This window comes from Quercus lobata, chromosome 3 (assembly GCF_001633185.2).
Source record: "Quercus lobata isolate SW786 chromosome 3, ValleyOak3.0 Primary Assembly, whole genome shotgun sequence".
Lineage (NCBI taxonomy): Eukaryota > Viridiplantae > Streptophyta > Magnoliopsida > Fagales > Fagaceae > Quercus > Quercus lobata.
Genome location: NC_044906.1, coordinates 22,347,606 through 22,374,480, shown reverse-complemented (window position 1 = coordinate 22,374,480; position 26,875 = coordinate 22,347,606). Strand labels below are relative to the sequence as shown.

The 26,875-nt window shown below is 36.9% G+C and overlaps 1 protein-coding gene across 5 annotated transcripts in view; it reads left to right on the top strand.

The window, feature by feature from the left end:
• The window catches only part of LOC115979973 (protein MON2 homolog), a 42,382-nt gene that overhangs the window by 5,276 nt on the left and 10,231 nt on the right, over window positions 1–26,875 (top strand). Inside the window, exons 3-29 of one of the 5 annotated variants that reach the window (XM_031102098.1) lie at window positions 8,301–8,390; window positions 9,653–9,726; window positions 9,897–10,052; window positions 10,310–10,430; window positions 12,411–12,466; window positions 16,191–16,245; window positions 16,350–16,406; window positions 16,528–16,629; window positions 17,760–17,840; window positions 17,959–18,011; window positions 19,632–19,701; window positions 20,581–20,644; window positions 21,018–21,166; window positions 21,277–21,404; window positions 21,620–21,677; window positions 21,885–21,982; window positions 22,712–22,796; window positions 22,932–22,997; window positions 23,080–23,139; window positions 23,413–23,499; window positions 23,879–24,065; window positions 25,260–25,303; window positions 25,387–25,518; window positions 25,617–25,748; window positions 25,843–25,895; window positions 25,974–26,022; window positions 26,610–26,668. In XM_031102098.1, the coding sequence (XP_030957958.1) occupies window positions 8,301–8,390; window positions 9,653–9,726; window positions 9,897–10,052; window positions 10,310–10,430; window positions 12,411–12,466; window positions 16,191–16,245; window positions 16,350–16,406; window positions 16,528–16,629; window positions 17,760–17,840; window positions 17,959–18,011; window positions 19,632–19,701; window positions 20,581–20,644; window positions 21,018–21,166; window positions 21,277–21,404; window positions 21,620–21,677; window positions 21,885–21,982; window positions 22,712–22,796; window positions 22,932–22,997; window positions 23,080–23,139; window positions 23,413–23,499; window positions 23,879–24,065; window positions 25,260–25,303; window positions 25,387–25,518; window positions 25,617–25,748; window positions 25,843–25,895; window positions 25,974–26,022; window positions 26,610–26,668 (2,366 nt within the window). Of the gene's footprint in view, window positions 1–8,300; window positions 8,391–9,652; window positions 9,727–9,896; window positions 10,053–10,180; window positions 10,220–10,309; window positions 10,431–12,410; window positions 12,467–16,190; window positions 16,246–16,329; window positions 16,407–16,527; window positions 16,630–17,759; window positions 17,841–17,958; window positions 18,012–19,631; window positions 19,702–20,580; window positions 20,645–21,017; window positions 21,167–21,276; window positions 21,405–21,619; window positions 21,678–21,884; window positions 21,983–22,708; window positions 22,797–22,931; window positions 22,998–23,079; window positions 23,140–23,412; window positions 23,500–23,878; window positions 24,066–25,259; window positions 25,304–25,386; window positions 25,519–25,616; window positions 25,749–25,842; window positions 25,896–25,973; window positions 26,023–26,609; window positions 26,669–26,875 lie in introns of those variants that run through there. The other 4 variants (XM_031102097.1, XM_031102100.1, XM_031102101.1 and 1 more) reach the window with 4 other exon arrangements.

The window sequence follows — 26,875 nt, the reverse complement described above, 5'->3', positions numbered from 1 at the left end:
TGAGAAAAGGCGGAAAAAAGTGAAGTTTTAAAAAACTATACATAAAAGCTAAAAACTAAAAGCTGAGCTTATAAGCTTGTGCCAATCACACTTAAAATAGCAAAGAAGAATACGTGTGGTCAAGAAGCTTTGAGGGTTGCGAACGCTCTTTGCTGGAGATTAAATCCTTTTTCTTACACACTCTCTTTGAATGGAGTGTGGTCTTTTCTCATTTTTCTTGCTCTTCCTTTTCTATTTTTCTTGATCGTTGTTCTCTTGTTTATTGATTTGTGCCCCCTTAGTACATCCCCAATGTACTTGGTTTGGCAATTTTATTATTAATAATATTCTTACGTTATTTATCAAAAAAAAAAAATAGCAAAGAAGAATACGTGTGGTCAACCTTGGTTATTTTGGCGAGAATCCATAGCTAAGTTTTGGGACTAAGGCTTGGTTTTTGTTGTAATATTTGTGTGTATGTATTATAATCTATGTAATTTCATTAGTCAATGAGTCATAACACTTCCTCCTTCTGCAAGAATGGGTAGAGGGTAGGGTTGTGAGTTCAAACTCACTGGATGCATGTATAACTTACCAATAAAAGAAAATTACAATTTAACCCCCATTTGTTCATCCCAATTTAGTACTAAATCTTTTAATAGCTTTTGATAGACCCCCCTAAAGTTTGGATTAAAATGAAATCATTAAAGTTCCATACAAATTAATAGATTTTATGTTTTGTGGACAAACTTTCAATTACAACTAACCCCCTTGTTAGGAGCATTACGTGTTGTTGATGATGGCATGAGGAATGAGGGTGCTTGGGCAGCATTGGGCCAATCACTTGGCTTCATGTTTTCTCAACACACTCATGGCTCCTCATGCTTGACTAGTGATGCTCCTAAGGGCTCTTTAAGGGGGACTTGCCTAGTCTCCTTATTCGAGTTGGATCGACTAGCAGTGATGAGGGGTAGTATGTGGAGGCACCTTGCTCCACATGATGCCCAAGGCCATGGCAGAGGAGGGTCATGGTGGGCAGAGATGGTTGTGATGATGGGTAGCAGCAGGTGGTGCTGACTCTATGTGATGGTGCATGACATTAGTGGCTTAGTTGTTGGTTTCTTGTGTGTGGGCTTGGTGGCTTTAGTGCAAGGCAGAGCTGGGCTGTTGTGATGATTAAATGCTGTGTGCAAGGCATTGGGCTAGTGGGGGCTGGTTGCATGCATAGACAAGTGCTAGTGGGCTGATGGTAGTTATTTGTGTGCTGCATATGGGCATGCTGTGTGGGCTGTAGTGTTGATGGGAGGCCTTGAGCATGGGCCAAGTCTCCTTAAAACGTGTGAGAACATGTTGAGTGGGCTGTTGGAGGATGGGCAGAGACCTCATGGTTTGCTGAGACATGGGCTGTGCATGTGTAGTGGCAGTTACCAAGCAGTTCCTAGCTTTCTTGATAATCAGACCTGTTGTGTAGGGCCTGGAAACATGGAGAACAGGCCAAGACAACATCAGTTGAAGGTGTCCTAAGTCAGAATACAAGTGGCAGATTGTCCAAGACTCAGGCTGTTACTAGGTAGTAACTGCCATAACAGTTAATTTTGTGTATTTAACCTTAAGGCTGTTGGGGGTGTCAACAACAGAGTGTATTTGGCCTTGGGAAAATTCTATGTAATTCTCTAGGCTTGTAAAAGGGTTTCCTTTGTACTTGAGACTAAGTAATAAAGGTTGGGGGTAGGTTCCCTATAAATATTGTATGTGCTGTGTGTTTAAACGTCCTTATTTAATCTGTTCCAAGTATTATTGTAGTGTGTGTGGTGTTGGCTGAGACTAAGTCAGGGACTTAGGGCCATCACAGGTAGAAAATTTGAGTGAAAAATTGACCCTGTGACACCCCTTGTGGTTTGTTGTTTAGTCTCATAAACTTTTCAATTGCTACATACCCCCTAAAGTCTGGATTAAGTTGATGGGTCTTTGGATGGGACTCTTAACAATTTCATTTTAGTCCAGACCTTAGGGAAGTCAAATGTAGCAATTGAAAATTTGTGGACTCAAAAAAAATTCAGGTTTTTGGGCCAAGTTTTACGTAGAGGAGTAGCACCTTCATTGTTATGTATTTATTAAAACAAAGATAAAAACATTTTGGTTCCTGTCATGGTGATTGTTAGAGGCCTGATTACCTCGAATTAGTCACAAATACTGTTTTTGTCTACTTCTTTGGGTTGATATGGGTGGATCTCGTAGTTTTTTTTTATTGAATCTAAGATGTTTCAATTGGTGATTGAGGAGGGGGGAATTTTTTTCTCGCTTAAGGTTTTTGAATGGGGAAAATATTTTATGCAATTAGTTTTTATGGGTAAGATGGTAGCAAGTTGGTTATTGCATAACTTGGAACACATTGTGATTGGGGTTAATCCTAAGCAGTTTTACACGCTCAGGGAAGGAGATATTGCCTACACAATGCAACGGGGTTCCAACTCTTTTGGTCAGTATTTATCAGTGTTAGAGCTTAAAGTAGGCGGGAGGAGGAGATCTATTTTTATCCCTGGAGGTAAGGTGCAAAAGGTTGGCGGGTTTTTGGGATTGAATTAAGAAGAATGTTGGATCCTTCCCAATATGTGTTGGGTTGCCCGAAATTTGTTTTGTACAAGTCTAAGTCGCTTTCGGAGATTAATTCTTACTGGTCCTTTGTAGAAATGGTGAAATCCCCTGTGCAGGCAAGGGTGAAGCACTTACAGCAGCCTATTATCAGAGAGAAGGACAAGGATAGAATAGTAGAGAAAAAAGTGGATCCTCCGAGAGACAAAAATTGCACACAGGTGGTGGTTTTTGAAGCTCAGGCTGGCAAATCTTCCCTGATTGTTGTGGGTGGGGTGGAGGGGAGAGACCGTGATACTAAATGGAATAATAAATTTGAGGTGAAAATCTAGGAAGGAAATAAACACAGATTCACGTTAAGGTTTAATTTGAATTCAAAAAATGTTGTTGCTAGGAAGGAGCGAGATATTAGGAGATCACGTTGGTTAGGAAAAGGGCTAATTGTGGAAGTGAATGAGAATGGAAAGAGGTGGGTATCTTGGGATCGTTATAAGTGTGGTGAATGTGTTGTCAATTGGGTTATAAGTGTGGTGAATGTGTTGTCAATTGGGTGTCACGAGAAAGAAATACAGAACAGTTAGGTCTTGTAGGGATGGGCCAAGAACCTTCGGAAGCCCACTTACCTCTAATGGGCACTTTTAAAAGTCCTTTTGGACCGACTTTTTCAAGCCCATGTGTCTTTGAGGCAGGTGATTGTTCTAAGACAAATCAAGACAAAGCCAGCCTAGTTCTCTTATGCCCATTTGTCTGTGATGGAGTTAAGACTTCATCTTCCACTGACCCGAGCTCAGAAAAGAGTGGATCAAGCCCCACGATGCAGCCAGCGTGCTTAGTGGTCTTGCCTTCGCCAGTAGGTCGACTTGAGATGGTTTTGGGCTCCGATGGTCATGGAAATTGCATTACCGATGCCGGAAATCCCAGGTGGTGGTGGCTATTGTGTTTAGATGAGCCCGAGTTGGCCTTCCAAGTCACACAATGAGCTGATCTTGCCAGCGGCAGTGTCCTAGGCTTCCATTGAGTCGATTTTGGTAGTGGTATGGGCCCAACCTCCTCGTGACCCACTAATATTAGCGGCGGTGGCTCCTGCAGCTTAGGCTGTGATAGAAGAAAAGGGTGAGGTTTTGGTGGGTGCGAAAGGATTGGTTATTGTTTTTGGGTCTTCTAATTCTGAGGGGGTTAATCATCCTTGCCCCACAATTAGGAAATTGGTTGGAGACTTGGATAAAACTTGGGGTAATTCCAAAGAATGAATGTTGCAATTGCATGATGGAAGGTGGATTGTACTTCCTCTATTGCTATATCAGTCTCTAGAAAGCAAGTCAGATTGTTCAGTTGTGGATGGGGAAGTTGTAACAGGTAATAATTCTATTATCAAGGAGGGGCATATTGTTAGCAGTGTAGATGAGGGTGACAAAATAGTAGATTCTATGTTTGTTGCTACTGGGTCAGAGGATGAGCTTTGGGAATTCGATGAAAGGTTGATGACTTGGGAGAAAGGTGGTGAGCCTTTAGTTGTGTTCCCTTTGGCCATAGAAGTTCCTTTGGAGCATGAGTATAATCCTGTGAAGGAGATTGGGTGTAAGGAGAATATTGATAGTCATCATCTATCACAATGGGTAACCAATCGGATTAAAGCTTTTAGGAAATCTGTGGGAACGTATTTGGAAGGTTTTAAGGAGCAAATAACGGGATTGCTTTTAGTAATAGTGGCCAGGAAAAAAAATAAACATGTGGTGGGTGATCAGAAGAAGCTGGTAATATCAGGGCAGAAAGGTCAGTGAGAATTGAAAAATTTAAGGAGTTGTCTAAATGTTGAGTATGGTTCATCTACATGGAGTGCAAGTAGTGAGAGGGCTGTTGTGGTTCATCAATGAATTTGAAGATTATTTCTTGAAATGTTAGGGAGTTGAATGAGCAGGCTAAAAGGCTTCGGGTTAGAAATCTGATTAGGAATTGGAGGTCAGATGTTGTTTGTCTCCAAGAAACTAAAGTGGAATTAATAACTAGAGTTGTGATTCGTAGTTTGTGGAGTGGCCAACATGTTGATTGGTCATATTTAGGTTCCTGTGGAGCTTCTAGAGGGGTGTTACTGAAGTGGGACATGCGGGTTGTGGATAAAGTGGAGGAAGCAGAGGGAAGCGTTTCGGTATTTTGTAAATATAAAAGTGTGGTTGACCAATTTGTTTGGGCATTTATTGGTGTTTATGGACCTAACTCAGTGAGTGTCAGAAGGTTGTTATGGGAGGAATTGTTTGGATTAAGCAGTTGGTGGAATGTTCCATGGTGTGTGGAAGGTGACTTTAATGTGGTAAGATTTCCTTTCGAATGTGCTGGTTCTACTGTTTTGCAGCTGCTATGCGTGAGTTCTTTGATTTTATTTCTGAGCAAGGTCTAATTGACATCCCTTGGAAGGAGGAAATTTTACCTGGTCTAATTCTAGGGAAGTTGAGTCAAAGGCATGGTTGGACAGATTTTTGTTCACTGTAGATTGGGAAGCTAAGTTTCCTACTGTGTGTTAGAGAAGAATGTCTAGGCTTTTATCAGACCACTTTCCGATTGTCCTAGAGGGTGGATCCTTTTCAGCATAGGGGTAGAAGGCCGTTTAGATTTGAGAACATGTGGCTTAAGGATGAAGGCTTTGTGGAAAGGCTGCGTTCTTGGTGGAATTCCTATCATTTCAAGGTGCTTCGAGTTTTATATTGGCAAATAAATTGAAGCTGTTGAAAAATGATTTGAAAAAAATGGAATGTGGTGGTGTTTGGAAATGTAGAAGAATGAGGAAAATAGTTGTGTAAGGATCTTAGTAAGTTTGAAACTATAGAGGAGAGTCGTGATTTAATGGAGAAGGAGAAGCTAGACTTGGAGAGAATTCAGGGGGAGCTTGAAAAAGCTTCTCTTTTGTAAGAAATATGTTAGAGGCAAAAATCTAGAGTACTTTGTATTAAAGAAGGAGATAGGAATACTAAATTCTTCCATCGTATAGCTAACTCCAACAGAAGATTTAACTCCATAGATAGGCTTATGGTGGATGGAGAGTTGTCATCAGATCTGGAAGTCATAGTAGTGTATTTCTCGCTTCTATAGGCAACTTTATTCCAAAGATGTGGTTAATAGACTTGTTCTTGATGACGTGGAATTCTCTAGAATTTCTGAGGAGGATGCTATTTGGTTAGATAGGCCATTTGATGAGGATGAGGTGTATGGGGTGATCCATGGGTTTAATGGCGATAAGGCTCCTGGTCCAGATGGACTTTCCATGGCTTTTTTCTAGTCTTGTTGGAGTGTGTTGAAAAAAGGAATTATGGAAGTTTTTCAGAACTTTCATACTCAAGTTGTATTTGAGTAGAGTCTTAATATTGTATTTCTTGCCCTTATTCCTAAAAAGGTAGATGCTATGGAGATCAAGGATTTCAGGCCAATCAGTTTAGTTGGTGGGATGGACAAGATTATTTTGAAGGTGTTGGCTAATCGGTTTTGAAGGGTAGCACATGGGCTTATTTCAGATCCTTAGAATGCATTTGTTAAAGTTAGACAAATTTTGGACTCTGTGTTAATTGCTTTTAAATGTATTGATGGTAGATTAAAGATAGGGATTCTTGGGGTGTTGTGTAAGTTGGATGTGGAGAAGGCGTATGATAATGTGAATCGGGGTTTTCTAATGTATATGTTGCAGTGTTGTGGGTTTTCAGAAAAGTGGAGGAAATAGATTTTGTGTTGCATTTCTACTGTTAAATTTTCCATTTTGATTAATGGGAGTCCTTTGGATTTTTTTGGAAGCTCTAGAGGGATTAGGCAAGGGGATCCTCTATCTCCATTGCTCTTTGATATTGTTATGGAGGCTTTGAGTCGTATGTTGGATATGGCTGTAGCTGTTGGATAGTTTTCGGGCTTCTCTGTAGGTTCTACACTTAGTACTTCGGTGATGGTGTCTCATCTTTTATTTGCGGATGACACCCTTATTTTTTGATGCTAACCCTAATCAGTTGGTTACTTTGAGGGAGATTCTGAATAGATTTGAGGAGGTTTCGGGGTTAAGAATTAATTTGGGGAAATTAGAGTCAGTGCCAGTTGGTGAGGTACATAATTTGGGTGTGTTGATGGGGTTGTTGAGTTGTAGGCATTCTTCCCTTCCGTTGAAATATTTGGGACTTCCTTTGGGAGCTAAATTCAAGGAGTCATCAATCTAGAATCCAATATTAGAGAAGATGGAACGAAGACCAGCAGGATGGAAGAGGCTTTATGAAGGTTACTCTTATTAAAAGTACTCTTTCCTCCTTGCTTACTTATTTCCTCTCTATTCTTCCTATACCTGGGAAGTTTGCTAATCGCATGGAGAAATTACAGAGAAATTTTATTTGGAGTGGTATTAGTGGTGATTCTAAGTTACACTTGGTGAAATGAGCTAAAGTTTGTAAGCCAATGCAAGTTGGAGGGCTAGGCATAAGACAATTGAGGAGCTTTAACGCTGCCTTGTTGGGCAAGTGGTTGTGGAGATATGGGTTAGAGACAGATGCGTTATGGAGGAGGGTTATATAGGCGAAATATGGGAATGAATGGGACGGTTGGTGCATGAAAAAGGTGACAAGTGTGTATGGTGTTAGCCTCTAGAGCTTTATTAGAACTGGTTGGCTGAACTTCTCTAAACTCCAATGGTTTGATGTAGAGGATGGTACTAGAGTGAAGTTTTGGAAGCATGTGTGGTGTGGGGATTGTACCCTTAAAGAAGCTTTTCCAGATTTTATTGCCATAGTAGGGCAAGGTATTCTTCAGTGGCAGAGGTTATGTGTTGGACTGGTGGGAGAATTCATTGGAATTTTCAATTTCGTCGTCCACCGCAGGATTGGGAGGAAGTCTCTTTTGATCGGTTTATGGCCATTGTTTACTCTAGGAATGTGCGGGGGATTGGCCCTGATAAGGTTTGTTGGAAGCTAGCAAGGAGTAGAGGTTTTGAGGTTAGAAGTTTCTATCTTTCTTTGTACCCCCCAACTATCTCTTTCCCTTGGAGGTTGGTGTGGCAATCGAAGGTCCCTCCAAGGGTGGCTTTCTTTTCAAGGTTAGCCTCTTTAGGTAATATTCTTACAACTGATAATCTTCGCAAAAGGAGTATCATTGTTCTTGACTGGTGCTATATGTGTAAGAGGTGTGGGGAGTCAGTGGATCATCTTCTACTTCATTGCCCCATAGCTTCTGAGTTGAGGTCTTTGGTGTTCTGTTTGTTTGGACTCCATTGGGTTATGCCACTTAAGGTACTTGAAGTGTTTGAGTCTTGGCAAGGTAAATTCTGACGACATCGCAATATAGTATTTTGGAGACTTGTGCCGCATTGCTTGATGTGGTGTATTTGGAGAGAAAGGAATGCTAGATGCTTTGAGGGATGTGAGCGCTCCTTACTAGAGATTAAGTCTTTCTTCTTGCATACTCTCCTTGTTTGGAGTGTGGCTTTGTCGCATTGTTCTTGTTTTTCTCTTCTTGCTTTACTTGATCATTGTGATTTTGGTTCTTGATTTTTGCCCCCACAGTACGTCCCCAATGTACTTGGGTTGGCTATTTTTTTCTTTATAAAGTTTTTCGTTACCTATCAAAAAAGGAAAACAAAATTTGTGGACTTAACTTTGATAAGGCCAAAACAAAGGGGATAATTTTGCCCAAAAAAGTGAAATGCAATCTTGTAATGTTGAGCAATCAGTTTTGTACGTGAAATCTTACATACATTTTTCTTCTTTGTGCAGCATGCTGAAATGTCAGATGAGAGTGTTCAACTCAAGACCCTTCAGACTATATTAATAATATTTCAATCACGCTTACATCCTGAAAATGAGGTAATCACTGTGTCTGGTTTGATCTTGATCTTCCTAGTATGAACTAAATGTGTTGCCAAGCAGTAGCTATGGTTCAGATTAAATTTTATCTGCAAATCTGCCTTTATTCAGACTGTGCTTCAGTTGGACATATTGAAAAAATAGTACAAATGAAGAAAAAACATGCCTTTGGAATGTTGTGCAGCATATTTGATTCATTCATAACTGCCTTAGAAAGCAAATGAAAATTACCATACTCTTATTCCACTCACTTTGAGAAGAGTCCTGCCTTAGAAAGCAAATGAAAATTACCATACTCTTATTCCATTCACTTTGAGAAGAGTCCTTCATATGTGCATTAATTTATAAAGTGCAGCTGCTCTCTAGTTTATGAACCCAATAGCTCTGTTATGAGCCGCTTATCCCAAGACTTTGCACTTGTGGGTGTTTTCCTGTGGATAGTAAAAGTAATGGAAATGGCTTTGTATTTGATTAGGGCTAAATTATCTGACCAATAATTGGAAATTATTGTATTTAGATAACTAGCAGGTATAAGATACTGTTTATATACTTATCCTCCACCCCCCCCCTCCCTCCGCGCCCATATCATTATAAAGTTACTGATAAACTGACAGACTTGACAAAAAAGACCCTTTCAATTAGGTGTTTATTGACATTTTTTTTAACAAGCCCTGAACACAGAAGTAATTCTGCAAAGTTGGTTGTTTATTGGTTTTCTCAGACAAATATCTAGCACACTAATTTTGCCCAACATTTCCCCATGATTTTGAAGATGTGCATCTTTATAGATTTTACCTTGGGTATGTTGCTGGTTATTCAGTTCAAGTTGATGAGTATTGTTCAATATAGTTATCTTTTGATGACATGCAATAAAAGTGGCTGTTTGTGAAGGATTTTTCTGGCTGTTTTAACTAACGCTTGAATTTGGTTCTACATATTTTTTGACCTCAACTTTTCATATGGCACATGCAATATGAGCATAGCTATTCGTATTTTGTCAACTGAAAGTTGTTTTAAAAAGGGGAGTCTTAATGGGATGAAAGCCAATAAGAGAAAACTGTATTTTGCAGTTGCTAAGAGAGAGGGTAGTTGGGGGAAGTGTAGGAAAAATAATGGGGATAATTTTGGTCTCTATTCTGCATTGAGTCGCTGGGTTGGAAGTGTGACACCAACTCAGGATTGGCTTTATATTACAGCATATATTTTGAGTTATGGCGGGGCATATTATGGAACTTTCATGCATCAAATTCTGCAATTCTCAGGAGAATACGGCTCAAGCTCTTGGTATCTGTCTTCGGCTTCTTGAAAGTAACCGATCCTCTGATAGTGTGCGGAAGTAAGTATTGTTGTATAAGAATATATATGTTGATAAGTTATAAGAATATTCATGAGCAAAAAAAGAAAAAGTTATAAGAATATTAATTATTGTGAGGACTTTTCACAACGCATCTTTTAAGTGTTTTGTCCTCCATCTGGAAATATTTTTTTCATTTTCATGTTATCCAGCACTGCTGCAGCTACATTCAGGCAAGCGGTAGCCCTGATCTTTGATCATGTGGTTTGTGCTGAGTCTCTTCCTACTAGCAAGTTTGGTTCTGGCGGTCAAACCTCTCGCACTGGTACAGTTACTGGTGATGTTAGTCGCGGCATCAACCGTTCAGAGTATGTTATTTCTGAGGACCATGCTCCACAACTTTTTCTGCTTCTGTATCTATCTAGTCAAAATTTTGGTAAAATTTAAATAATTTTCTGCCCGTTGGTCTGTATTTACTCTTCATTTCAGTGATGATCAAAGTAGATTGGGTATGAGAAGGGTAATGCATACATTGGTATTGACCTGCTTTCTTGCATGGTCTCAAATCTAAATATTTAACAACTGATCTCTATTGTATCCATAAAACTGACTTGAACATGAACAGGTCATTGGAGAATGAATTTGTCTCTGGAGGGCTGTCATTGATGAGGGAGACCATGAGTAAAGCTGGCAAGCTTGGGCTTCGGTTGCTTGAAGACCTGACAGCACTTGCTGCAGGTGGATCTGTATGTGGAACTAGTCAATTGTGTTCCTAACTAGACCTTTATATTTGATGTTATAATTATATTTTTTTTGATAAGTAATAAGTTTTATTGATATCAAAAAGGAACACCCTAGTACACAGGGAGTGTAAAAGGGGTCAACAAATCCAATATAGAAATTGCAAGAATCTAGGAAATCAATAAAAGAGGGGAATGATTGTTTTTGCAAAGCAAACAACCAATCCAATAAAATTCTAAAAAAGAATAGCTTGAGGTCCGGAATAGATCTCTCAATATCTTCAAAACATCTACTATTTCTCTCTCCAAAGACACCACATTAAGCAATGAGGAATGATGGACCAAATATAACCATTTCGATGACGACCAAAGCTGCCTTGCCAACACCCTAACAGCCCCAAAACAGTATGCGGCATAACCCAAGTTACTCCGAATAAACCCAAAACCATAGACCATAGATCCATAGCAATAGGACAATGAAGGAAGAGATGGTCAACTGATTCACCATTACTCTCGCACATGTAGCACCAATCCAAAATCCACACCTTCCTTTTTCGTAAATTATCAATCATCAAGCATTTCCCTAAGACAGCAGTCCAAACAAAGGAAGCTACTCTAGATGGAATCTTCTGCTTCCAAATACTTTTCCAAGGAAAACAATAGATAGTAGGGCCAACTAAAATTCTATAATAATCATTAACCATGAACCCCTTATCTTTGCTAGGTATCCAACACATCTTATCTTCACCAAACCCCCTTATTGAAGAACCATATATGGTTTCCATAAAGCCTAAAATAGCCTCTAATTCCCGAGCATGCACACCCCTAAAGAAGCTCACATCCCAAAAGAGGACACCATTGGAGGACTTCATAAGCTCAGACACACTGGCCTCCTTATTCCTGCAAAATCTGAACAAGTCAGGATAGCTAACAGCAAGAGATGTCTCTCCACACCGACGGTCTTGCCAAAACTTCATTCTAGACCCATCACCAATATCATACAGAATATGGTGTGAGAAAGAAGGCCATTCTTGACTGATATTTTTCCATAAACCAACACCATGAGAACCATTCACAGATCTGGTAGACCAGCCCCCCTACACACATCCATATTTCATCTCTATCACTTGTCTCCAAAGGGCATCCTTCTCAATCCCAAATCTCCAAAGCCACTTCCCAAGTAAAGCTTCATTGAAAAGTCTTATCTTCCTTATCCCTAAGCCACCCAAAGAAATAGGAGCACGAACAGTAGCCCATTTAACCAAATGAATTTTAGGTTCATCACCAAAACCGCCCTATAAGAAATTCCGCTGAAGCCTCTCCATTCGGTTAGCCATACTAGCAGGTATAGGAAATAAAGATAGAAAATAAGTGGGTAAATTAGATAGGGTGCTTTTGATTAGAGTGACTCTACCTCCCTTGGATAAATATAAGCGTTTCCAACCCGCCAATCTCCTCTCCTTTTTCTCCAGAATCGGATTCCATATAGTCTTATCCTTGAATTTAGCACCCAAAGGAAGACCCAGATATTTCAGTGGAAGAGAACCCTGCTTGCAGCCAAGAACAATCAGCAATAGGTCAATATTATGGACTACCCCAACCGGAACCAATTCTGACTTGCCCAGGCTTATCTTTAGACCCGAAAAACTGTTTCTATTGTGTTAATCATTCCATACCCATCCAAATAAAAATAAAACTGTTTGGCTGCTTTGCGGAACCAATCATTTTTATCTTTTCTTGATTTCTTAGATTCTTGTAATTTTTGTTCTTGATTGTTTGACCCCTTGTACACTCCCTGTGTACTAGGGTGTTCCCCTTTTTTGATATCAATAAACCTTTTACTTATCAAAAAAATAAAAATAAAACTGTTTCCATTGTGTTGATGGTTCCATATGTTGTGCAAGTATTATTGCAGTATCAGTCAGTGTGACATTGTTTCAATACAATTCCTAACTAATGAATGATGTTATTGATCTTATCCTGCAGGCAATTTGGTTACGTGTCAATTCTCTTCAACGGACGTTTGTGCTTGATATACTTGAGTAAGAAGTCTCTCTGCCTTTAATGCTTTAAATTTCTTTAAGTTGCAGGCACCAGTGAGTCACAGAGGTCGCTAGATAATCATGAAAGATACTTGACCAATCTGCTCTTCAGCCTTTGCTACAAATAGTCATTAAATGTTCTTTCTCATTTCAGTGCTATAGTCATGCATCTTGGGTACTTTCAGAAATTTTGATAAATAATTTATTAAAAGAGTGCAAAAGGGTGCAGCCATGTACATGGAAAGCATACAAGAAATAAACTGAATGTCAATTAAAATTACAAAGATCAATAAGCTCAAGTAATTTCAAAATAGAAAATGTGGGGTGGCAGCTATCCAATCATATGAAGACCTCAACAACAAAAGCTTCAGGTCCAAAATTGATTCCTCATACCCTTTGAAGCTTCTAAAGTTTCTTCCTTTCTAGGTACATGACATGAGACAAAAAGAAGTTGCATTCCATATTGCTGCATTTTGATGATGACCAAACCGACCTTTTCTACAAGCCAAGTGGCCTACAATTGAGCCACACTCCTAGGCATAAAACCATATCCCTGAACTCTCTAGCAACAACACAGTGAAGAAGCAAGTGATCAATAGTCTCTTTGAGCTTCTTACACATTCATGATTCAACGCCAATCTCCCACTACACCTATATGGCGTTTCCTCAAACTATCCATCGTTGGGATTTTTTATGCCACAATTCTTATGATCCTTTTTGTTCATTATCGTGAGCACAAGGTTTTATTTCTTTATCAATAATATTGCATTCTTACCAATAAGAAAGGGATTTTTTTATGTCACAATCCATGCTAAGATAGAAATCCACTCTAGTTGGAACCTTGGGCTTCCAAATGCTCTTCTAAGGGAAAGAAGGGCCTTTGTTAGTTTTAACTTCAAACACTTGGTGATTTGAAGGGTCCCAACACAATGTATCTTCTCCAACTCCCAATCTTGCACAATTGTAGTAAAATTGATATTCCAATGAAAGTGACCATTACAACATCCCTGTGATTCACCACTGAAGCCTCTCTATGTTGAGCAGTATGATATAGTTTGGAAAAACCTCCTTTGACATGCTTTCCCATGCCATAAATCATGCCAAAACCTAACTCGAGTACCCTCACCAACCTCAAATCCAGTAAATCTAGAAATTTTTTTCCAACTTCCCTTATATTTTACTGAAAGCTAAAACCATATAGCCCATTAACTGTTTAAACATCACTCTCTCCACATGCTACCATACTTTTTATCTACCACCTATTGTTGGAAATCTATACCCTGATGTTTATAAATTACACTTTACCCCCCTTAACTATTCCCCCTTTTACATGCTTACCCCCCCTAAACTATAAGAATGCACAATTTACCCCCTAAACTATTACACGCGTAACACTTGTCCCCCTAAACTATGAGAGTGCACATTTACCTCCTAAACTATTACTCGTGTAACATTTTTCACCCATCCCATGGGTAGTAGTTTAGGGAAGTAAGTGTAAAAGGGTTATACTCTATAGTATAGGGGGGTAAAGCAGTGTTGGTAAAAGTACGTTTTAAGCGCACTTTGAGCTCAAAGCGTGAAGCCCCGAGGCTCTAGCACTTTTTGCCTCAAAAGCCAGGCTCATTCAAAGAAGCATGATTTAGGCGTGCTTTTTTGCCTTTTTTTCAAAAGCTCAAAGCGCGCTTTTTTGGTGCTTTATTTATTTATATTTTTCAAAAAAAAAAAAAAAAAAAATCAAAACTGAATTAAAACTATAGGATCTTGACTTTAGTGATATAAACCATTGATTTGGCATATTTTTAGTGTAACTTATCCATATATATATTTTGAGTGTTACTTGTCGAGAACCCACAACCTTCTAGTTCTTCTCTATTATTATTTTTATTTTTTCTTGATTTTTTCTCCTTGTAACAGTAATCCACTCAGCTTCTTATTCTTATTCTACTTTTTCCCTTTTGGATATCTGCTTCGTATCAATTACAATATTGCTATGTCCTCATATCCTTAGCTCATTCATGAAAAACAAAAAGTATGATATACTATATTTGTGGTAATTGTTTAGTTATTTTAGTGGTTGATGTTGAACATAGCAGACTAATTCTTATAGAATTATATAGTCATTAGGTGATTAAATTATTAACTAATATTACTAATTAGTCATAGTGCATTATGAATATTGGAGATCTAAGAAAGGCACATGGAAGTACTCATATCTACTTGATCCAAAAAAAAAAAGACTAGCAATATTTGTGTTAAAATTGCAAAAGTAGGGCTTATCTAAATGTTATTTTAGTGTGCATTCTCATAGTTTAGTTTAGGGGGTAAGTATAGAAGGGCGTATAGTTTAGGAGGTAAAGTGTACATTCTCATAGTTTAGTGGGGTAGGTGTAAAGGGGGAGTATATTTTTTAGGGGGATAAAGTGTAATTTCTCCAAAATATATGAAGGGCTAAGGCTCCTAGGAGTGTTTTGTTTTTTGTGTGTACAACTGCTTGGGGGAAAATTCTTGCCTCTGAGAACCTCATCAAGAGGGGTTACTTGATTGTGAGTTGGTGTTGTATGTGCTATTGTAGTGGGGAGATCGTGGCCCACTTCTTGATTCATTGTAGTGTGGCCTTTTAGTTGTGGAGTTCGATATTCAAGATGTTTGGGGTTTAGTGGGTTTTACCGGAGAAGGTTCTTGATTTATAATGTGGGTGGCGGAGTAGGGGACCTAATTTAAATATTTGGAATTTTACTTCTTTATTTTTGATGTGGGCTATGTGGAGTGAAGGGGAAGAAATTGGCGTACTTTTGAAGATATGGAGTGCACATCAACTCAATTTTAAGCATCCTTCAAGAAATTGGTGTACTTTTCTTATTTACTTACCAAAAATATTTATTTTCTTCTTGGAGATAAGTAAAATGAAAGAGATTGGGATAAGAAGAGAAAGAATCAGAAAGTGTTGTAATTCCAACTTTACAAAAATATCCTTGAGGCTAGGAATGTCATGAAGCAAAGCGAGAGTCAAAGTGACATTGTATTTCCCATAATACCCTAACTATAAAATTAAAACAAACAAAATGAGTGTCTAATTTTCAATCATCAAAGAATTTACCAAGGATGACCATGGAAAATTACGATAAAAAATGTGAAGGCAAGGTTCAAATAGGACATTTATTATGGGACAAAGGGAATATTGATCAACAAAGCGGGTGCAATGGTATTTCACTGGCCCAGCTTGCATAGTGATATAAACATTTATAGTTATTAAGAAAATGATATTGAAGTTGATACTGTGAAATCCTTTTAGTCAAAAGCTTGTAAGTGGATCCTGACTTTACTCAGTGTATAGAGAAGACCATATGCAGCATCTCCATTTATCTATTTATTTATTTGACAAGTAATGAACCTTTATTCAATTATCATAAAAAAAGACATGCAAACCTCCGTGTACACTGTACTAATGGAGGATAGGAGTCAACAAAAAATGTATCTCCTTTCAAACCTCAAGAACTCACATACTTCTGCTGTTGTTTTATAGTTTGCTTTGCCACTTGCCTGGCGGATATGCTTGTGCTGTGTTATGTTCAATTACTAGATTACTGCATACTAACTATGATACTGACATTTAGATTCCTTGTTCATCATTTGAACCTTTTTAATTTGCCTTTTTCATTTGATACTTGGCCCAAATATGGTGTCATTGTACTTAATTTACTTGTACTTAATGCTTGACCTGCAGATTTATTTTGTCCAATTATGTGGCTGTTTTCAGAACTTTGATTCCTTATGAGCAGGTAAATATAAAAATTTCTTAACTAAAATTGATTTTTTAATGGAGTTTTATTTAAACATGCTTGTAAACTATAATAGTTGAAAAGATTGTGTGGGAACTCAACAGGTTTTGCAGCACCAGATATGTTCACTTCTAATGACTTCAATTCGTACCAATTCTGAGGTATTTAAGCTTCTGAAACATGTAATTAGTCTTTTGATCCATCAAGGGTAATTTACTGCATCTCAAGAAGAATTTCATTGTTGGCATTCTCTTTCCTTAATTGTATTAAATGTTTAATCAGCTTGAAGGAGAAGCAGGAGAACCTTATTTTCGCCGCTTGGTTTTGCGGTCAGTTGCTCATATTATCAGGCTCTACAGTTCATCGCTTATCACCGAATGTGAGGTGTGTTCTATATGTGAATGATATATATATGTGTGTGTGTGTGTGTGTGTGTGTGTGTGTGAAGCTCTCAGCAATGTTTTTGTAAAAAATTTTCAAATATGTTCAACTAAGTTTTACTGAAGAAATTCTTTTTAAAAAGTGCAATAGGCATAGCCCAAGAATTATACAAGAGAAATGCAAAAGAAAAAAAATAAATGCATCCTAAATTGAGCAAATCAGAAACAACCAAAATGTAGAAAAACAAATGCTACTAGACATGAATATCCAATCATAAAACAATCTCAAGCACAACATCTTAACAATATCCCACTGAAACCTCGAAATCTTTAAAGGTTTGAGCATTTTATTCCTTTGAAATGCAAATATATGCAATGCTTGAGACATAATGGAACTGCATTCCAAATCAGGCTACCTCATCAAAGCCTGCTAAAGTGTCATTTTCACATGTTGGCAATTCCATAACTATCAAAAAAAAAAAAAAAAAAAAAAAATCACATAACCCCAAATAGAAAATAGACAAATGATGAATGTTCTTGTGTGACTAAACACAGCAGTAAAGATAATTCACTTTCTCACCACTGACTTTGCACAGGCAACACCAATCTATATAGTCTTCTGCTTTCTTAGGTTATCAACCGTTTGGAAATTACCCTGGGCTGCTAGCCAACCTAAGAGCCACTTTCTGTGGCACTTTGAGTCTTTGACCTGCCAGTTGCCAGATGCTCGATATCTCTATCTAACTTTACCTTTAAAAAAAAAAAAAAAAAAAACTAACATTTGGAATTAATAGCTTGAAAATACATGTGGCCAACCCTGATTAGTAAGTTGAGGTTCCATCCTAAAATTTTGAGACCAAGGCTTGGTTGTTGTATTACATTATGGCCATATCAAACAGAGTGGAAATTCCTGGGAGCTTGAATTGGATTCTGAACCATATAGTTTTTACCGGACAGAATTGAAACAATTACATATTGTTTTTCCCCTGAAATGTATAAAGTACCAGATTAAAAAATAGGACATTCTTTTCAATAATTTCCATGCCTCTTATTTATTTTAATGAAATTGCATCTGTCTACTTGAATCTACCACTATCAACTAAATGAGATTTTTTTATTGTTTCTTAAATGCAGGTTTTCCTTAGTATGTTAGTGAAGGTTATCTTTCTTGATTTGCCATTATGGCATCGTATTCTTGTTCTTGAAATCTTGAGGGTAATTTTGATGTTGCAGCATGTTCATTTTTCATATTTTGTGTATGAAATATTCAGCAGTTTAAGTATCTTTTTATATATATTTTTTCCTGATAATCAAAATTTATGGAACTTGACAGGGTTTTTGTGTGGAGGCACGGACTTTGCGGGTTCTTTTCCAGAACTTTGACATGTAAGTTCACTAGCTGTGATCTGTTTGTCACATAGATTCATTAACCCCCTAGCCCTTCTCTCACCTAAATTCATAAGATAAGAAGGAACAACAAAACAGAAGCAATGATCAACAGTATGCACATTGAGTATTTACCTAAGTTGACATGTTGATTCTAGCCCTCTGCATTGGCACCATGATTATTTTCCTATTACTAATACTAGTCAAAATGATCAAAATTATAGTTTCATTGAAAGCATGGAAGCCTCTAAAAACAACAAAATGAGTACTCTTATGTAATTTCAAGAAGTCAAGGGAGCAGGTAATAAAAGGCAGAAAACCCTAGTCTTAAAGATAAGAAAATCAGAATGATTGAAAGAAAGACCATTTTACAGCTGGCAAAACGGCCTCAAAAACTAATTACAATCAGCTACTTGACTGCTGTAATAATAAGAGATAACCAATCCTGACCTGCCCATTTCTGCTGCCCTGTCTGGTTTTGAAATTTGAAATAATTTGGAAAGGTTGGAATAGGAGGGCTTGGAGACAAGTATCTATTTATTGAAATGAGCCATTGTCAGATTTACATCTTGTGGACTAGAGTTGCACCCATATTTGTGCCTTTTTAATGAAGTTTTTACTAAATATATAAAAAAGAAGCTATTTGGTGAATTCACTCAGTAATTGTCACTATACTCTTCCTGTATTGATTGTCCATACTTTTTAAGTGTCGCCAAGATGTCTGCCACTTAATTATGGATTTTATTTAAGTCCTTAGTCTTGATAGAAAGATGAAGTTTAAACCATATGCTCTTAATAATTATTACAGATAGCGAGAAATGAGAATATTTCACTTTTCATGAGTGACTTGGGTTAGGGCCGTCAGGCATGAAATGTTGCAAGAATTTTGAATAAAGAAAAAGAAAATAATAAGGAAGGAAAATTATGTGGCTTGTTACTGATTCTGACATGATGACTTTTCCGAATAGTGGATTTCATACAATTTATGATTCCACGTGAATCTAGCTCAACTAAATTGTTTGCAAGCTGTATATAGAAAGCAGGACACTTGCCTGGGGGTAGTGGTTCAATATATGGTATGAACATGAATTCTTCATAAAGAACAGTGACACTAATAATCAGCAGTGTTTGATTTTATGATATCATGGGACCAAAATATTGCAGTCAAGAAGGTGAAAACCATGAGCAGCTTATATATTTAGGAGAATTGCGTATGACTAGTACATAAAGAATATGACTTTAGATGGAGCTGAATGGGAAAAAGAATTCATGTAGGTGAAGCTTTGTTGAGTCAAGTTGACTTGTATGTGCATTTTCTCTTCTTCTTTTGACAAGTGTGTGAATGTGCTATTCTGTTCATCTGATTTGAAAACAAGAAAGTATTGAGAAGATAGAACAGTGATTTTTTTCTCTCTCTAAATCATATATATATATATAGAAGAAAAGTTTGATAATGTTACTGTAATTTTGGTTCTGATTCAAGGGTAGAATATGCCTGTAAAGGTCCAATTTATCACCATGTCATATTTAAGTTATAGTTGGTCATTCTTCCTCAAAAGAAGTCAAGTTCTATAAACTATTATTATGTGTTATCCGCTGCCTTTTTCATCTGCCTTGTAGGCATCCCAACAATACAAATGTTGTAGAGGGCATGATTAAAGCTCTGGCTAGAGTTGTTTCGAGTGTGCAGGTAAGATTTTAGAGTATTCTATACTTTGCATCTTGCAGGGCCTTTGTTTATTTTCTTCTTCATCATGGGTATGGGTGTCTATTTGTTGTATTGAGAAAGGCTGAATTGAAGACAATCTGTGTTTGTGTTGAAGATTTCATGTTTGGCTTACAAAAAGAAGAAAGAAAGAAAAAAAACCAAATTAATTTAAGTTTGTTCAGTATGTCTTGACTTTCGCTAGAGATTGAGTGTTCTGATCATGGGCTATGTTTTCTGGCTTGCAATTGCTAACTCTATTCTAAATATGGTCTTCAATAGCTACTTTACATGTTTTCTGGTTTTCAAGACTGCTGTGATTGACTGGTGTTCCCATGCAATTCTGTACTTTCTTAGTATATCATATAGCATATGACCTTTCATTCTTTTCTCCATTGCCAAATCTCATTGCAATTTAATTGTGAGTTTTTCATGAGCTTTTTTCCCCAAATTTAAATATCATATTCCATGTCCATCTGTAATCTATTTTCAGCAATCTCTTCTCCACCCCATGTTGTAATCCCTTTCTCTAGCCATGGAACTTATCACTTCCAAGGATAGCCTTGCCAAATCCTATATGAATTTCTATAGCTAGGTTTTTTCATCCCACATTTTGGTATACTCTGTTGGTGCTCTTGCTATCATCCAGAGACATATTTATATATATATATATATATATATAGGAGAATTTTGTGTACGCCTCCTGTGTGCATAGGATATCCCCTCTTCCTCAATAAAATTATATTGCTTATATATAAAAGAAAGACATGTTTTCAGTTATTAGAGTTGAGAATTTGTCCTTTAGATGGTGTGGCAGTAGGCATATTTTAATTTCCTTGACTAATTTAAATTTTAATGCTCTAGGTCCTAGAGACAAGTGAAGAGAGCCTGGCAGCTGTTGCAGGGATGTTCAGCAGCAAAGCTAAAGGTAATCAATTAGTTGTCACTGACATCACCCATGTCTTGTGGCAATACATATAGTTTCTCTTTAATCTAGAAGCAATGTCAATCTACAATGGTGTTACCTGAGGAGGTTTTGTAGTGTTGCCTTTTAATACTACAATGATCTAGTGGCTAATGTGAAGTTTTTTTCTGGGTTAAGTAGCTAATATGGTCAACGCGGATTGAGAGTTAATTTCTATTATACTTGGGGGATATAAAGTTGGGGAAGTTTTTGACCTATGGAATACTTCAATGCATGCATTTACATTTTTAAATGATTTTTTTATTTGGTCTCATGGGGTTCAACTCAAATCAATTCTTGATGTTCATAGAAGATGACAGTATGTACTTTTCTGCAGGGATTGAGTGGAGTTTAGATAATGATGCATCCAATGCGGCAGTCCTGGTTGCTAGTGAGGCCCATTCAATAACTTTGGCAGTTGAAGGTTTGTTAGGTGTGGTTTTTACAGTGGCTACTTTGACAGACGAAGCTGTGGAAGTTGGGGAGGTAGTTCTGTGTATAGTTTTCATTTATTTTACATTCCACTCTTAATATTCTTTTGGGAACATGTCATATGCTTGTGTGCTTGACATTGCTTATTCCTTCTTGGTTCCCAGCTTGAATCTCCCAGATGTGATAATGATCCACCAGCAAAGTGTACTGGGAAAACCGCTGCTCTCTGTGTCTCAATGGTTGATTCATTGTGGTTGACCATACTTGATGCACTATCCCTTATTTTGTCAAGGTTTGGTGAACTTTTCTATTAAAGGATCTCCTAGTCTTAATAAAGCTGATCTGTTGAATTTTAGATGCTGTTTTTCTTTAGGCTGTCTCTTGTATACTTCCCATGTACTAAAGTTTCACACTTTGTGCTCTTTTAATGTATTTTATTACTTATCTACACAAAAAAATAAAAAGAAGTTGGATTTTTATGTATCTAACCTGAAGTTATTTTTGAAGGTCACAAGGAGAGGCTATTGTATTAGAAATATTGAAGGGATACCAGGCATTCACTCAGGTAAGTTAAATTTTAACCTATTGATTCAGCTCATAATCATGGCTGTCATATTGGTTTTATTTTATTTCAAGAGTAAGATAGAGCATTTTAATAAGTCATGATTCTGGTTGAGTTATTATTGGTGATTTAAAATCATTAGCTTTAATCTTTATACAAGAATTCCTTACCCTGTGGTAGATGATGACAGTTTGTATGATTGCTCTACAGGCTTGCGGGGTTCTTCGTGCTGTAGAGCCATTAAACTCTTTTCTAGCATCTCTTTGCAAATTCACGATAAATTTCCCCAATGAAGCTGAAAAAAGGAGGTATTAAGCTGTAAACAATCTATGCAGATTTCTCCATATGCAGATATTACCATTCTTTCATTTTATATTACTCCTTTGTAATATTTGCTGACATTTTGGTGGCTTCCAATATTTCATATTATGATTATACTTTCTTTATTATTATTATTATTATTATTATTTTTCTTTTTACTTATTAAAAAAAAACTTTTCATTTTAGCCTTTTTTTTGGGTTAGGTTAATTGTTATTGCCTTTATTCACTATCGACTTCCCTATGTTTTGTTTCATTTCATAAGAAACTTATAGGTTTGCCTCACTTCATTTCATTTTGTTTGTAAAACCATGTAGGATGCTAAATTATGAGAACCCTTATCTTATATTATCATTATCCTTGACTGTTGATTTTTTTTTAGAAATATTTTCCAATTTATTGTTTCTTATCTTGTCATGTTAAGGGATTCTAATTGTTGTGTGATGTTTAGTTTCTACACGTGCTGATGTGGCTGGAAACAAAATCTAGTTTTATATCTTTTAGATTGCTTTACTAGACAGGCAGACTATTGACTATTGAATGGGGTACCTTTTTGTTAAACTTTTAAAAATTTTCACCTTTCAATCCTCGTTTTGATTACACCATAATTTTCTAGCTTAGCCCCTTTAATTCAAATATTTATAGTTTTAGTTTCTACTTTCAAGATTTAGGCAACCTCATAATGTTGAAATTGGGATTATAATTGAGATTTCAGCAGTGCCTTGCAGTCTCCTGGGTCAAAACGCTCTGAACCATTGGTTGATCAAAGGGACAGTGTGATACTTACTCCTAAGAATGTGCAGGTATTTAATTCCTGTACCCTTTACTGAGGATGAAATCTTTTTTCTACTGTTTATTTCTCAATAGAATGGCTTCCCTGCAAATATCTGGTTAAACAATTATTTGTAGAGTTGACTTTAAATGCTATTGCAATTTAGGCCTTAAGGACTCTTTTCAACATTGCTCATCGATTACATAATGTGTTGGGACCATCCTGGGTTTTGGTATGTTCTCTAACTTGTTAAATTTTCCTGTAAGTAGAAATAATTCATACGATGTTAAATCTTTTCTGAATATTAAATGTAGGTATTAGAAACTCTAGCAGCTCTAGACCGAGCAATTCATTCGCCACATGCCACCACACAGGTAATTTTGGTAAACGTCTTTTTAATATAAAATTCTGCCATTAAGAATCGAATCATATTTACTTTATGTAGGAAACTAGAACTTTGAAATCATATGCCTGGAACATACAGGATGAACCAGTCTCATGTAACCTACAATTAGGCCCCATATAGCTCCTTATGGTCTGAGTTAATTCCTCTTAATGGTTACTTATTCTTGTTCAAAGTAGTGTTAATCTAACAGATTTTAGCTGTGTCATAAAAGCTTACAAGGACATCAATATTATATTTGTAGGAGGTCTCCTCGGCCGTCCCAAAGCTTATGAGAGAATCATCTGGTCAATACAGTGACTTCAATATTCTCTCTTCTTTAAATTCTCAGGTGAGGAAAGCAAGTTAAGACCTCATTGGCAATGGAATTGAAGGTTTATTAGCTCTTAAACCATTTTTAAATAATTTTGTTTTTCATTTTGAGAATTCTTGTTTTCTTGCCCTTTTTAGTGGTTGATGGACCTGTGTGAAAAAGGGACACTAAATGTTTCCTGAAAACAACCAGCCTTCAATTGATTTCTTGATAAACATTTTTATAATTGCCATGCCAAACAAATTATTTTCCCCTCATCATAAGAAATGGGCATCAAAAGGGCTCTTCATTATTTTTTCTTTTCTTTGCATTTTACTTTTCTTCTGTTTTACACAATTACAAGAAACAGGCTCTAACCTTTTCTTTTCACCCTTTTCTGCCTTTTATGTATGGAAAGCTTTTTGAGAGCTCAGCACTGATGCACCTATCCGCTGTTAAGTCTCTTATTTCTGCACTACGCCAGCTGTCACATCAATGTGTGGCTGCGACTGCAACTGCTTTTGGACCGTCATCAAGTCAAAAACTTGGAAGCATCAGTTTTTCAGTGGAAAGAATGATTTCCATACTTGTTAATAATCTTCACAGTATGTGATGCCAATGATTTTGAATTCAATGTTTACATATGTTTATTACAAATATGGTTTTGCACATAGTTTTCTAATCAGTAAGGTAAAGATAAAAGAGGACGTTGCTTGTTTGCACACTGTAATTTCTGCCCTCTTTACACTACATACTTGTCATGCTTGAATTCTTGTTAAAAGCCTTTGAATTAAACATCATATATATAATGCGTGTGTGTGTGTGTATAATATTTATATGTATGGGGTTCAGTGGGTGATGCCAAATTCAGTTGTCTCTCTCCTTTTTGCATGGAGAAATTGGTTGGGGGCTTATTCTTCAAATGTTTGGAATATGGTACCAGTGAGTCTTATGTGGTTATTTTGGAAGGAAGGCAATGCCCGAACATTTGAAGACATTGAGAGATCCATAGATTTGTTTAAGTCTTTGTTAGCTAGGACTTTGTTTGAGTGGTCTTGTATTTGGGGTTTTACTCATTGTATTTCCATATCTGATTTCCTTATTTCTGTTAGCTCTTCCGTTTGATTTGCTTGTATTCGTTTCAAGTGCAGTGGGTTTACCATCATGAACACATTGTACTTTTCTTATCAATAGAACTTTTATTACCTATAAAAAAAGTATATATGTATGTATAAAGTATATAAACAAAAGGCACTCTTGAGGCTTCATAGAAAATTCACAAGTCATTGACTAATTTCCGACGTTTCATTTGTTTCCCCAAAAAATAGTGTAATAAACCTTACAATGGCTGTAACTGGTGAGGCCATTGGTTCTTCCTCTTCAGTCTCTGATATGATGGCAGACCTACCGCTGCCCTAGTTCCAACTTTCCTTGACTATTTTCCATAGGCTTATTTGCTATTACTGTTCAACCTCAATGCTGATTTTCAACCTGCTTATTCTGACATATTAAACATGGTATTGCTCATGGACTTTGCTGGAGAGAACAAAATGATGGTCCCTGATTGACTTCACTTGCATGTTTTCATTTCTCTTTTGTTGTCATGTTCCACACTTTGCTCCATCATTTTGGTGTAACAGTTTGATGACTATTACCTCTGTTAAATGTTTCTCCTTGCTTCTTATTGGAAATTGTATAAAATTATTAATGACTTTATGTAGATAGATTCGTTTTATGCATGTGGTATGATTTGAGTTTCTGTTATTTGATTCATTCTGAATTTTTCTACTGTATTACAGGAGTCGAACCATTGTGGGATGAAGTAGTTGGCCACTTTCTTGAGGTGATGATCTTTAATACTGAATTAGTTTTTATATGATTGTTGCCCCATTTATATCTTTCTTGACATCACAGAACATTTTGTAGCTTGCAGAAAATTCTAATCAGAATTTACGAAATATGGGACTTGATGCATTGGATCAATCAATATGTGCTGTTTTAGGCTCGGACCAGTTCCAGGAAAACACACCATCCAGACCCTACGATAAATCTCAGGAGGTGAGAAATTTCACCTCTTCTCAGTTGCAGTCTGGAATTTTATTGAATAGAGGGATGGGGATTGGTTGTCATTGACTCTCTCTTTCTTTCCATCTTAGATGGAAACCTGGCTGGCGGAGTTGAGATCACTTGAATGTTCTGTCATATCTCCACTGAGGGTTCTTTATTTTTCTACTCAAAACATTGATGTTCGTGCTGGTTCTTTGAAAATTCTTCTGCATGTATTAGAGGTAATGGATACTACTAGAGACAAATTAAACTTGCTTTCATTCTGTCTTAATTCTCAGCCTACTCTCTTAATTTTTTCTCACAAACTTCTTTCAGAGGCATGGAGAAAAGTTACACTACAGTTGGCCTGATATTCTTGAAATGTTGAGGTTTGCCTTCTACTTTACTATATGCTTCTGGTAGCTGGTTCTGTTATTTTGATCCATTTAACTTTCTTTTCTGTGAAGGTCTGTAGCAGATGCATCAGAAAAGGATCTTGTCACTCTAGGATTTCAGGTTAGAAATGATCTGAGCGAGAATTCTTTGATCGTAAGACACAATGTTGATTTCATAATCTCTTTTTTGGCCAAGTTTATGCATAGACAGAATAACAAACATATGTATGCCTACGTACAGATAGAAATGTACATGTAAGAAAATGCACATGCAAAAACATCATTTTTGCTTTTTAAAGGCACTTATTTTCTGCTTAAGGAAGGAAGCATGAGCAGCCCAAGTCCTATTGAAAATTGTTGTTTCTCTTGCACTGATGTGTCAATATACCATTGCTGTTGTGATTGCTCTTTTCTTTATTTTTATTTTTTTATGTGAAAATCATTGGTAAGTTATGCATATAGTGGGCTTTGAACCCACTACTTCGTCCTCCACCTGTTCTTGTAGGAGGAGGAACTACCATTTGAGCCGGAGCTCATTGTAGCTATTGTGATTGCTCTTTAGAATGCGTTTATGCAGTTTATCTTGGATCATTTATTTAATATTATTGTTTTAGTGTGAATGAAATTGTTTGAAGTTATTATTGTTTTTATTGTATAATGGTTCCATCTGTTCTATATACCCATTCTGAATTGTCTATTTTCCTGCAGAACCTACGAGTCATTATGAATGATGGGCTTGCAAGCATACCTGCAGACTGTCTTCATGTGTAAGATTCTAAACTTGTCATCCTTATTACTAGTTAATTTACAATTTCCCTGAAAAATTCTGGGAAAATTACATTTTAAGCCTGCTAGTTTAGAAGGTGTAACAAATCAAACCCTATAGTCTTAAAAAGTAATAAATTAAACCTCAGCCCAATTAAAGTGGATCCGCATTGTGTTAGGGGTTTGAAATGGGCTGAGGGTTTAATTTG